The sequence below is a fragment of the Belonocnema kinseyi genome, chromosome 9 (assembly GCF_010883055.1).
Source record: "Belonocnema kinseyi isolate 2016_QV_RU_SX_M_011 chromosome 9, B_treatae_v1, whole genome shotgun sequence".
NCBI classification, from domain to species: Eukaryota; Metazoa; Arthropoda; class Insecta; order Hymenoptera; family Cynipidae; genus Belonocnema; species Belonocnema kinseyi.
The window spans coordinates 85,147,518-85,160,099 of NC_046665.1; the positions used below are offsets into that span (position 1 = coordinate 85,147,518).

General features: G+C 22.6%; 1 protein-coding gene across 1 annotated transcript in view; it reads left to right on the plus strand.

The window, feature by feature from the left end:
* Positions 1-12,582, plus strand: part of LOC117180125 (5-methylcytosine rRNA methyltransferase NSUN4) — a 34,258-nt gene that overhangs the window by 19,249 nt on the left and 2,427 nt on the right. The window contains exons 4-7 of the mRNA XM_033372469.1: positions 246-532; positions 3,471-3,595; positions 9,237-9,374; positions 9,492-9,638. Of these exons, the coding sequence (XP_033228360.1) occupies positions 246-532; positions 3,471-3,595; positions 9,237-9,374; positions 9,492-9,633 (692 nt within the window). The 3' untranslated portion in view covers positions 9,634-9,638. The remainder of the gene's footprint in view (positions 1-245; positions 533-3,470; positions 3,596-9,236; positions 9,375-9,491; positions 9,639-12,582) is intronic.

Consider the following 12,582-nt stretch of genomic DNA (forward strand, 5'->3'; position numbering starts at 1 on the left):
GAAAACTAACTTTTTTAAATTTATCCTTTCGGATTTAAAATTCAAAATTTCTTTTGGTAGAAAATTAATTTGAGCAGTATGGTATCTACAATTTTTTTTTTTAAATATTATTTATTACCTATTATGCTCTTATTGTCGTGAAAAATCACCCTATTTCTCCTCGTTTGAGAGAATGTTTAGCTGTGAAGTCTGTTTATGCTTTAAAAATATTCTAAGGGATCTAAAGAGAAATTATATATTTTTAGACTACTATCTACTCGATGGAGGATCTGTTTTGCCAGTTTTAGCTCTCGATTTACAGCCAGGAGACAGAATTCTCGATATGTGTGCAGCTCCCGGAGGAAAATCCTTTTGTGCAATACAAACACTTTTTCCCAGCCTGATCGTCATGAACGATGTCCTACCTAAACGAGTAAAAAGGATTCACGAAGTAATCGAACAATGCTTGTCAGCATTGGACGAATGGGGAGGAAGATTGCTGATTACTCAAAACGACGCGAGAATAATCGAAGACAAAAATGTTTTTAACAAAGTATGTTTATTTTAAACAATTCTAAACACTCAAATACCTTATTTTTAAGCCTTGGACTGACACTGATCACACTATTGACACTTTAAAAAAAGAAATGTCACTATTTTTTACTTTTCTGTGTAAATAGTTTAAATAGTGGATGTATCGTTAAACCAAATTTTATATGATTAATTTTTATTTGTTTCTAAAAATTTGTAACAAAATAATTGAATTTAACTGATAAAGATCAATCGAGTAGTTAAATTATCACATAAGAGACTTAATTTTCAATTTAAAAAAATGAATTTTCTACACAACACTTGAATTAAACATGTGAATTTTCAACAAATAAGTTAATTTTCAACTAATCACTTAAAATTTTGTAAGAAAATAGTTTAATTTTCATTTAAACATTTTAAATAATAAAAAAAAATTTTCATCTACAATTTTGAATTTAAAAAAAGAACTTTTCAGAAAGTATTGTATTCCTAAACTTTTAAGTCAAAATATATTGTTTCTTTTTAGTTGTCGATTTTTCATCTAAGAAAGGTGAATTTTTAAACAAATAGTTGAACTTTTAGGCTCAAGAGACGAAGTTTTAACAACAACAAAATTGAATTTTCAAGCAAAAAAGATGAATTTCCAAGAAAAAAGTCGAATTTACAGTCAAGAGAGTTTTTTTCAGTCCAGAAAGAAAAAAAACGAAATTGTGGAATTTTCAATCCAAAAAAGATCAATTTTCTGAAAAAACAGTTGAATTTTGAACCCAAGAATACGATTTTCCAACAAAATAGTTAATTTTTTACTAGTCACTTAAAATTTTAACAAAATATTAAAATTTTCATTTAAAACATTAATTTTTAACAAACAAACAAAATATATTTTTCAACTAAAATTTGAAATTTTCAACAAAAAATGAACTCATAAGGAAGTTCCATATTCCTAGTATTTCAAGTCGCAATATATTAAATTTTTTAAATAGTATAATTTCCAACCAAATAGTTTAATTGAAAAAAATTAATTATTGACTAAATAGTCGAATTTTTAGGCTGAAGGAACGAAGTTTTAAAAAAAATTGAATTTTCAACCTAGTTCAATTTTTCAATCTACAAAGATGAATAATAAAACAAAAAAGACGATTTTTTGACAAGATTTGAATTGACAGTCAAGGGAGACTTTTTTTTAGTCAACAAAAAAACGATAATGTGGATTTTTCAAGGCAAAGAAGATTAATTTTCTACAAAACAGTTGAATTTTTTGCTTAAAAATATACTCCTTGAACAAAAAACTTAATTTTAAACCAAAACAAAAAAGAAGAATTTTTCACCAAAAGTGATTAATTTTCAACAAAAGAGTTAAGTTATCAAATTTGAAGGTGGTTTTTTCAGAAAACCTTTGATTTTAAAATCCGAAAAGATGAATTTTTAACAAAAAAAGTTCAGTTTAGCCAAGAAAGATGAAATTTCAAACAAGTAATAGAATTTTCAAACAAAAAAGATTCAATTTATCAACTAAAAACAGTTGCATTTTTTAGCCAGAAAAGTTACATTTTCAACAAAAATTTTTTAATAAAAGTGAGTTTAATATTGATTGAAATACAGTTTAATTTAAGTAAAAAAAGCCGAATTTTTAAAAATTACAGGAATTTTCTACCCAATAGTTGAATTTTCTGTTTTGAAAAATTAATTTTTAACCAAATATTTTAATTATTAACCAACGAGATTAATAAAAAAAAAACAATAATTCATTTATAACAATTTAGTTCAACTTTCACAAAAGCAGTTGAACTTTTGACCAAAAAAACTGATATTTAATATAAAAGTGAGTTTAATATTAAAATAGAGTTTAATTTAAATAAAAAAAGCCGAATTTTTAAAAATGACGTGAATTTTCTGTTTCGAAAAATTAATTTTTAACCAAATATTTTCATTATTAAACAAAGAGATTAATAAAAAAAGAATAATTAACTTATAACAATATAGGTCAACAAAGAAGTTTAAATTTTGACAAAAAATATGACTTTTTAACTAAAAAGTCAAATTTTCGATAAAAAAATATGCCATATACTTGAATTTTCTACCAAATTGTTGAATACGAAACAGTTGAATTTGGAACCCGATAATTTGAATTTTTAATAATACAGTTAATCTTCAACAACATAGTTAAATTTGCAGCAAAAAAAATCTTTATTTTGAATAAAGAAAAAACTAATTTTCAACTAAAATTGTGAATCTTCAACTAAAAAAATGAACTTTTAAAATGTATTTTAACTCTAAACCAAGATATTGAGTTTTTCACCTGAAAAGATGAATTTTCAACGAAAAATGTAATGATTGATATTTTAACAAAAAATATGTTTAATTAAAAAAAATAGTTTAATTTAACCAACAAAGACAAACTTTCAACAAAACACTTGAATCCTTAACTAACACAGGTTAATTTTCAACCAATCCATTGCATTTTAAACACAATAGTTAAATTTTCAGTAAAAATAATTTTTTGATAACATAAAAATAATTTTTTTTTAAAAAAGACAGTTGCATTTTAATAAAAAAGGTGAAGTTTCTTCAGAAAGAGAGAAATTTTCAAACCAAAAAGTACGACTTTTTAATAAAATGATTAAATTGTTGACTAAAAAATTCAATTTTGTACCAAAACAGATTAATTTGTAACCAAAAAATTACTGGTAGACATTTTAAATGAAAAGAATGATCTTTCAACGAAAAATAACTCAATTTTTAAATTGGTTTCTATTAATTTGGTTTGGGGAACTTTAATGTTCGAAAATGACTAAAATACTTGAACAAATTTTATGGCTCTATTTAAACACTATTTTTGGATTTTTTAAACACTTTTAATGCAATTTTTTATTTAAAAAATGAGTCCGAGGCCTGTATTTTTATTATTAAGATTTTTAGAGCTAAAATTTCAAAAGAAATAAGTCTCACCATTTTTACAGATTTTAGTTGACGTTCCGTGCACGAATGACAGGCATTCCTTGCATTCTGATGACGGCAATTGGTTTAAGAGTGTTTATATTAAGGAAAGGTTAAAGCTACCAGAGCTTCAAACTGATATTTTAGTGTGAGTTTTAAAATTTATTTATTGTTTTTAAATAATTATACAGTAAAGAATGCTGCAAATTAAAATTAATTTCATATATTTTATTGCTCTTATTCTAAATTGGAAAAGGGAATTTATAAAGAAATCGTCAATCTGACTTGAGTTTTCTAAAAAAATTCGAATTCTCAGTTGAGACCGGAAATTTTCTCAAAGATTTATAATTTTCTTCTGGGACAGGTAATAAATAAAAGAAATATTTAAATAAAATCACGTGAAAAATGACAATTATCTCAAGTTAGAACAGGGAATTTTAGGAAAGAATTATGATTATAAGTGGGATTTAAATAAATAAATATAATTTTTAATTTATGACAGGGAATTTCCTATGAAAAAATATAATTTCTACTCTTGAACAGGGAATTTTAAAGAATAATTATTTGAACTTTACGATATGGAAATTTTCGCAAAGATTTCGAATTTTTACTTTGGGACAGGAATTTGTTTCAAAACATTTTCTAAAATTTTGAAAAAAACATGCAGAATATTTTTAAAGAAGATATTAAAATTTTTCAATATCATTCAAACTGGTAAAGATTTCAATTTTTTTAATGTTGATTTTTGAAGATTTGGAAAAACGAAACTTTTTCATTTTTCAAAGGCTTCAAGAGAATAAAAATTGTTCTCTAGATTTCTAGAGAAATTTATGATGATTTTTCATTTTGAAAAATTAGAATATTTAAAAATATGTAAATACATTTTTTTTAATTTCGAAAACGAATAATTTTAAAAGATATTTTTAAGGTAGAGACGTTTTGAAACGTTTTTAAACAAAATTTAATTTTAATATTTCAAGAATTTTTCGAAAAATGTAGATTTTTAAAGTTTAAAAAAAGAAGCTTTTTAACAATTTTGTAAAGTTTCAAGAGCTTCAAAGAATTTTGCATTGATTCCTAGGAAAATTTTAAACGATTTTTTCTTTTTAAATATTAGTTTTGAGATGGCATTTAAAAAGATTTTAAAACACTTGAAAAGATTTTCAAAGTTGTGAAAAAAGAATATGAATGTTTTTAAAATATTTTTTTTTAATTTATCAGTATTTTTTAAATTTGAAACCAAAATTTCAGTCATTTAAAAAAAATTCATTTTTTTAGAAGTTTTAAAGAGATTGAAAGTATTTTAAAACTTGAAAAAATTTTCAAACATTTATAAAAAGACTTGTTAATTTCTTCCAAGCTTCTAAAAGATCTAAATATATGTTCTAAAGTGAGTTGAATTTTTCCTAATATTTGTTAAAAACTTGTAAAATAATAAAATGTAAAAAATATTCTAGATTTTTTTTCGACACATCTAATATTTTCAAAAATCTTTTTAATTTTTTTCGAAAATCTTCGGATTTCGATAAACAATTATAATTTCGACTGAGGAAGGAAATTTTTTGACAGATTTATAATTCTGAGTTGGGATAGGAAATTTCCGTGAAAAATTATAATTTATATTAATATAATAATTATTATTATTCTTTGTACTTTAGGACAGGCAGTTTCCTTAAAGAATTATAATTTTTCCTTGCAATAGGTGATTTTTACGATGGAGCGAGAAATTTTGAAAAATAATTTTAATTCTGATTTATGGAAAGGAATTTACAAAAAAAAATTCCTATCACAAGCTAGAATTGGTCAGATTTTGCAAATTCCTTGTTTTTAATCGCAATTAGTTTTAATTTAAACATTCTTTTTTTTTAAATAAAAATTTTCCAGAAATTTAAACTTTTTATTTTGAATTTTAGAAAAAGATAGTTACTATATTTCTTAATCATAATAGGAAATGTAAATAAATATAATTCTGATTTGGAACAGGAAATTTTTGAATAGAGAATTTCGTAAAGAATTATTATTTGAACATCAGGACAGGCAATTTTTGCAAATAATTCAAATCTTTACTTTGGAAGAGGGAATTTTCTAAAAAAAAAGATAATTCAGAGATTTAAAAGTTCCCTTTCCGGAAAATGGTTTTAGTTTTCGTACTTTCTTGTAAAATTGTTTTCACCAGGGTTATATATTTCTAACATAAACTACCAGTAATTACAACAAATTTTCATGTACAGTTTTCCAATATTTTCACTTTTGTGAAATCTAATATTTTTAGTAAATATTTGTAATATTCTACATTAATTTACGTAAAAGTTTTTAAATTAATTCAAACACCCCACTTTTAAAAATGTAAAATGCTCTATGTTTTTGTAATATCTTGTAGGTTTTTCAACAAAGTAAAAAAATATGAATAAAAAGTTATACAAATTTTTTAATTGTAGAAACTTACACTTTATTGTTAATTTTTTTTAATTTTCTGCAAGGAAATATAATAAAAAATGACCCATTTGTGTTTAATTGTATTTTTTTCTTAAATTTTATAGACTCTATTACAAAAAATTATTTTTAAATATTAGAAAATATGCCGTGAAAGAATATAGAATACTGTAAAACAATTTTTTTTATTATTGTAGGATTTAAATTTTCTTAGGAAAACTGAAATGCTTCAGAAAATCCTTAGAAGTTTTGAAAATATTGGGAAATTATTGAAACCTTGAGAAGATTTTTAAAAATTCCAAACAAAATATATAGATTTTTGAAGATTTAAAAAACAAATTTGAAACATTTTTAAGAATTTTGAAAGGTTTCAAGAGAATAGTAAACATTTCTCAAGATTCATAAGAAAATTTTAAGTGATTTTTTATTTTGAGAAATTAAGAATTGAAAAAATTGAAAAAGGTTTCAAAACATTCGAAAAATTTCGAAAAAGAATGGAGAAGATTTTAAAGGAAATTTTTTACAATTTTGTAAGATCAAAACATTTTAGAAAAAAATTGCGTGGATTTAAGAGATATTCAGAAATTTTGAAACAATTTTAAAGTAATTTTAAACTTATAAAAATTTCGACTTTTTCTAATGTCTACTTTTTTTAATGTTGATTTTTGAAGATTTCGAAAAAATAAGGTTTTTAAGAATTTTGAAATGTTTCAAACTAATAAAAATAGTCCCTTAGATTTCTGGGGAAATTTTTAAGGATTTTTTTATTTTGAAAAATTAATTTTACGGGAATATTTAAAAATATTTCAAAATAATTTTAAATATTTTGAAAATTTTCAAAAGAGAGGGAAGATTTTAAGGATTTTTTGTTTAATTTTAAGAAAAATTCGAATAATTTCAAAAAATATTTAGAAATTTTGAAAATATAGCATTTTTTCTTTGATTAAAACGGCCAGCCGATCAATTTAATGGATTTTTTTTAATTTTCAATACAGGGCGTCTGCTGGACCGGGAATTTTACAAATTTGTAGAAAAAAAATCTGTCCACGTTCGATTTCAACAGTTTTTAAATAATTAGTTAAATTTTTATGTTTTTCAATTATGCTATTATTTAGCTTACAATGCGTTATTCGAAATTTGTCTACTTTAAAAATTTTCCATTTAAAATTTTTATTTCTAAGCTTACATTTTCCAAATTTAGTTCACAATGCGTTATTCAAAATTTTTCTACTTTAAAAATTGTCCATTGAAAATTGTTATTTCTAAGCTTAAATTTTTAATTTAAAGATGATTTTCGAACCCCAAATATAATTGTATAATTTTATATTAAAAGGAACTAATTTTTCACGAAAAAATTATTAATTCTCCATATGATAAGATTTTTATATAAAAAAGATAAATTTTTAATTTTAATCAGTTCAAAATTTAAGAATTTTCAGATTTGAACGTTAAAACTTAAACAATTTTAATTTGAAAATTTTAGTCATTAAACAAATGTGAACGTGTGACTGAAATTTTATAAACTATTTTAAACTTAAAAATAACTTCATAATAATATATTCTTAATTAAAGGATTTTATTAAATTTAAAATATTATTTTAGTCTAAAATATTACATTTTTAATCCATTCAATTTGAAACTTTTAATTAAAAAAAAGGTTAATTATTTAATATTTAGCAATATTTGAATTTTTATTTAAGACAAGTAAATTGAAACCAAATATTTAAACGTAAAGAATCTTTAACTGAATTTTTGAGATAGAAAACCTGGAATCGTTAAAATTTCGGAAAATGCTTAATTTGTAAGTGAAATTTTTTAATTTTGATGTATAATTTACAAATGAAAATTTGTAGAAAAAATTTTAGTAATTTTAAGAGACATTTACGAGTTTTAAAAAGATTAAAAATTATCATGGAAATTTTAGAAAGTTTTCTTAAAATCTTTTTAAATCTTTTTTGAAAATTTGCTTTAAATCTTTGGAAAACTTTTTAAATATTCTCTTAAAATAATTTTTCAAAATGAAAAATTATTTTTAATTTTCCTAGAAATCGTTAGAAAATGTTTGTATTCTTTTGAAGCCTTTTACAATTCTTGAAAAGAATTTAATTTTTTTGTTTAAAATCTGCGAAAATCTACATTTTTTATATTAGGCTGTCATTTCAAGTTTTACATTAAGTTTGAATTTTTTTCAAAACTTCTACATATCTCTTAAAATTACTCAAATTTCGCCTACAAATAATTAATTTTCAATTGTTATTTATACTTCCAAATTGTAAAGAAATTTTCTAAAATTTGCAAGATTGTTTGAAAATTGTAGAAAAAATTCAATTCATTTTGACAGGTATTTAGAAGTTCTGAAAAAGTTTCCAAAATTATTTAAAATTTAAAACAAATTTAAAGCAACTCCTAGATTTCTCAAGATTTTGAAATAAAATTTTAAAGCTTTTCAAGGATGTTTAAACTATTTAAAAAGAAAATGATTGAATTTCTAATTTAAGAAGCGTTTCGATACAAATTTGTCAATTTTTCAATATTTGATGTTTCTAGCTTGAAATTCCTCAAAATTATATGAGTTTGAAAATTTTAAAGTTCATTTATTGATTTTTTAATTGAGAGCATTGACAATGATAACGTGGATTTATATTTTTTATGTTGAAAAATATTTGAACCTTCAATTTTATACCCGTCAATTATTGAGCATTTTAATACGACATTTTTGAATTAAAAACTTTTAAATTTCAATTTTAAAAGTTAAAAATTTAACAGTTCCACTTTGAGTGCTTTCATTTGTAGCTCAGTTTTTATTACCTCAAGTGGAATTTTTTTTAGGTTTAGTGTTTCATTTTTTTTAATTTCATTGCCTGTGAAAAATGTTTGCGAACCTGGAAAAAACCGGGAATTCATTTCTTCGATTAAAACGGTCACCCTGTAATAGTTTTCACTCAATTGAAACTGAAGTCTTTTAACCTCAATTTGAATTTTTTGAAGCTCATTTCAAAGTTACTGAATTGAGTGAAGTTTTTTCATATTCTTAGACTCTTTTCAGTTTTTTTTTAATTTACCTTAATTTTCATGAATTTTATCCAATTCTTCTCGCTTACCTTCAATGCATTTAAATTCATTCAAAATATATGGAAATCAATGACATTTTTTTGTAATAACTTTTTTTTTCAATTCATTTTAATTTAACTAGCATTGTTTTTAAATCTGATGAATTTATCCCTAATTTTTTGCCCTTTGAACACGAAAAAAGTACCCTATGAGCGTAAAAAAAGTAACTTCTGGTCCCTATATTTTATCCCATAGGGACTGTGAAGCCTGCAGTTATTCAAATTAACAATGGATTAATTTTGTAGGAATGCTTTAAAACTGGTATCAGTGGGTGGGACTGTTGTTTATGCAACCTGTTCACTTAGTCCTGTACAAAATGACGGCGTGGTTCAGATGGCTTTGAAAAAAGCTTTTGAAGAAGCGAAAGTAGTGATGGTCGTGAAGTAAGTTTACATAAATTCATAGTTAAATTCATTTTATAAGAATAAAACAAAGTCTTTGACTTTGCAGTCAAATATTACAAAAACTAATTCTAAAATAAATACTTTTCACATTTTCAGAGACATTTCTAAAGGATTGAAGCCCCTTGAATGTCTTTACAATTTTGGAAATTATGGCCTCAAATATGGCCACATTGTTATACCAACAATGGGAAACAACTGGGGTCCAATGTACTTTTGCAAAATGACGAGGGTTAAATAAATAAGGTCAGTTTAGTGCCCATTTGATGCTACTCTACCAAACTTATCCTCATTTAGCTGAGAAATCGACAGACGCTGTCACCGGTTTAAAAATTTTTTCATTAATAATTCAGACATATTGCATTAATTAACTAAATAGTTGAGCTTTCAGGCAAAAAAGACGAATTTTTAACATTATAGATGAAACTTTAATCAAAATGTTAAAATATTATCTACCATAAAATATGAATTTTTAATCCAAAAGGATCAATTTTGAACAAAACAGTTGAATTTACGATAAAAAAATATCACTTCGATAAAATAGTTAAATTTTCAACCAAATGGTCGAATTTTCAAAAAAGAAAAAAAAAGATTAAAATTTAATCAAAACAGTTTTATTTTATAAAACAAGGACTTTTTTTAATAGTAGAACTTTCAACAAATTATTTAACTTTGCAACAAAAAAATTGAATTTTTATTCAAAAAGAGAAGAGTTAAATTTTCATGATAAACAAAAATTGAACGAAAAATATGAATTTTCAACCAGTAGAAAGAGGACTTATTAACAAAGTAATTGAATCATCCCAGTATAAAATTTTTGAATAAAGAAATATGAATTTTCAACCAAATATTTGAATTTTCAATTAGAAAATATATTTTTTGAGCCAAAAATGGAATTGTCAAATTTTCGGTTTCAAAAATTAATTTGCAATATAAATATGATTTTTCAACTAGTTGAATTAAACCAGAAAGATGAATTTTCAAGCAAACAGTTGACTTCTCGACGATAAAGATTAATTTTCAACAAAGAAAATTAATTTTTTAACCAAAAAGACCATTTTTTTTAAATACATGAACTTTTTACTAAATAATTGAATTTCTAACTTATAAAGGATAACTTTACAACCAAAAATAGAATAGTTTAATTTTCAGATGAAAAAATGAATTTTTAACTAGAAAAATACGAAATTCGAACACCAAGCTTAAATTTTCTACGAATGAGGTAGATTTTCTACCAATAAAATTAATGTTTGATCAAAAAAGACGAATTATGTACAAAACAGTTCGATTTTCATCCCGAAAATATTATTTTTTCAAGAAAAAATCTAAATTTTTTACCAAACTGTTTAATTTTTAAAGAAATCGTTGAATTTTGGAACAAAAATAATGAATTTTCGAAAAAAAATTAGTTATAAAATGAAGAGTTAATGTTCTACAAAATTCTTGAATTTTCAAGCAAAAATGACCAATTTTCTATAAAAGCGTTGATTTTTTAGCCAAACGCGATTAATTTTCAATAAAATATGTAGATTTTAATCAGATTTTAATTTGAAATGAAAATCAGTTCGTTCAAACAGAAAAAAAAATATATGGAAAAAAACATTAGAATTGTCAGTTATAAAAGATCAATTTTTAATTAAAAATAACAATTTTCAAACAAAACTGAAATAGTTACATTTTTAGTTACAAAAAAGTTAATTTTAAGCCAAAAAAAATAATATTAATCTTCCACCAAAAGAGATTAATTTTCAAGGAAAGATTTGAGTTTTTAACAAAACTCCAACTAAAAACATTTGCATTTTTAATAAAAAATTTAAATTTTCAACAAAAAAGTTCATTTTAAACTAAAAAAAATTAATTTCTATTACAAAACTGATGAATTCTCAACGAATAATATTATAAATTATATTTCAACTAAAAGGAAGTTTAATTGGTATTAAAAGACAGTTGAATTCAACAAAAAAAGCCGATTTAAAAAACAAAAATATATTTCCAACTAAATAATTGCATTTCAGATTAAAAAATTAATTTTTTAAAATATTTCAATTTTCAACCGAAGAGATTAATCTTCCACAAAAAAATGGATTTACAACAATGTAGTTCAACTTTCTTGTAAGCAGTTGACTTTCTCACACAAAAAAATATGACTTAACAAAATAGTTGAATTTTCAATCAAGAAGATTAAGTTTTTATAAAAAGAAAACTAATTTTCAACTGATTACATAATTTTTAAACTAAACAGTTTGGACAGTGCAAGTGATATTAGTTCGAAATTTATGTGATTAATTTCTAGTTGATTTTTTTTTATTAATAAGATTTTTTAACTAAATTGTTAAATTTTTGAACTATAAAATATCAATGCATTAATTAAATTTGTATAGAAGAAACTTAAATTTAAATGAAGAAAAAAAAACGAATTTTCTACATAAAAGTTTAATTGTGTACCATATACTCGAATTTTCTACCATATTGTTGAATTTTCAACAAACAAAAAATGAATTTTCTACAAGACAGTTGAATTTTAGGCCCGAGAATGTGAATTTTCAACAAAATAGTTAAATTTTCAGTTTAAAAACTTGATTTTTAACAAAGAAAAAAACGAATTTTCAACTAAAATTGTGAATTTTCAACCAAAAAAGTGTGATTTTTTAAAAAATTATTGTATTTCGAACAAAAAAATTTAATTTTGAACCGAAGCAGATAAATTCGTGAAAAAAATCGAATTTTTGTAAAATTTCATAATTGTTCAACTAAATAGTTTGGAAGGTTCTAGTGATCTTAGTCCGAATTTTATTTGATTAATTTCTAGATATAAAAATTTTTAACTTGATAGTAAATTTTCCAAACTAGAAAATATCAGTGAAATAATGCAATCTTTATATGAGATACTCAGTTTTGAATAATAATAAAACGAATTATGTACATAAAAGTTTAATTTTGTACCATATACTTGAATTTTCAAGTAAAAAAAGAGCGGGTTTTGTACAAAACAGTGGAATTTAGACCCTAGAATGTGTATTTTCAACAAGAGAGTAAATTTTCAAAAAAATAGTTACATATTTAGTTTAAAAATTTTATTTTTAAGAAAGGAAAAAAACGAATATCTTTACTTTATTAACTATAACTTAATTATGTTATATTATCAGAATCTATTTTTTTAATATGTTTAATATTTTCATTATATAATAAT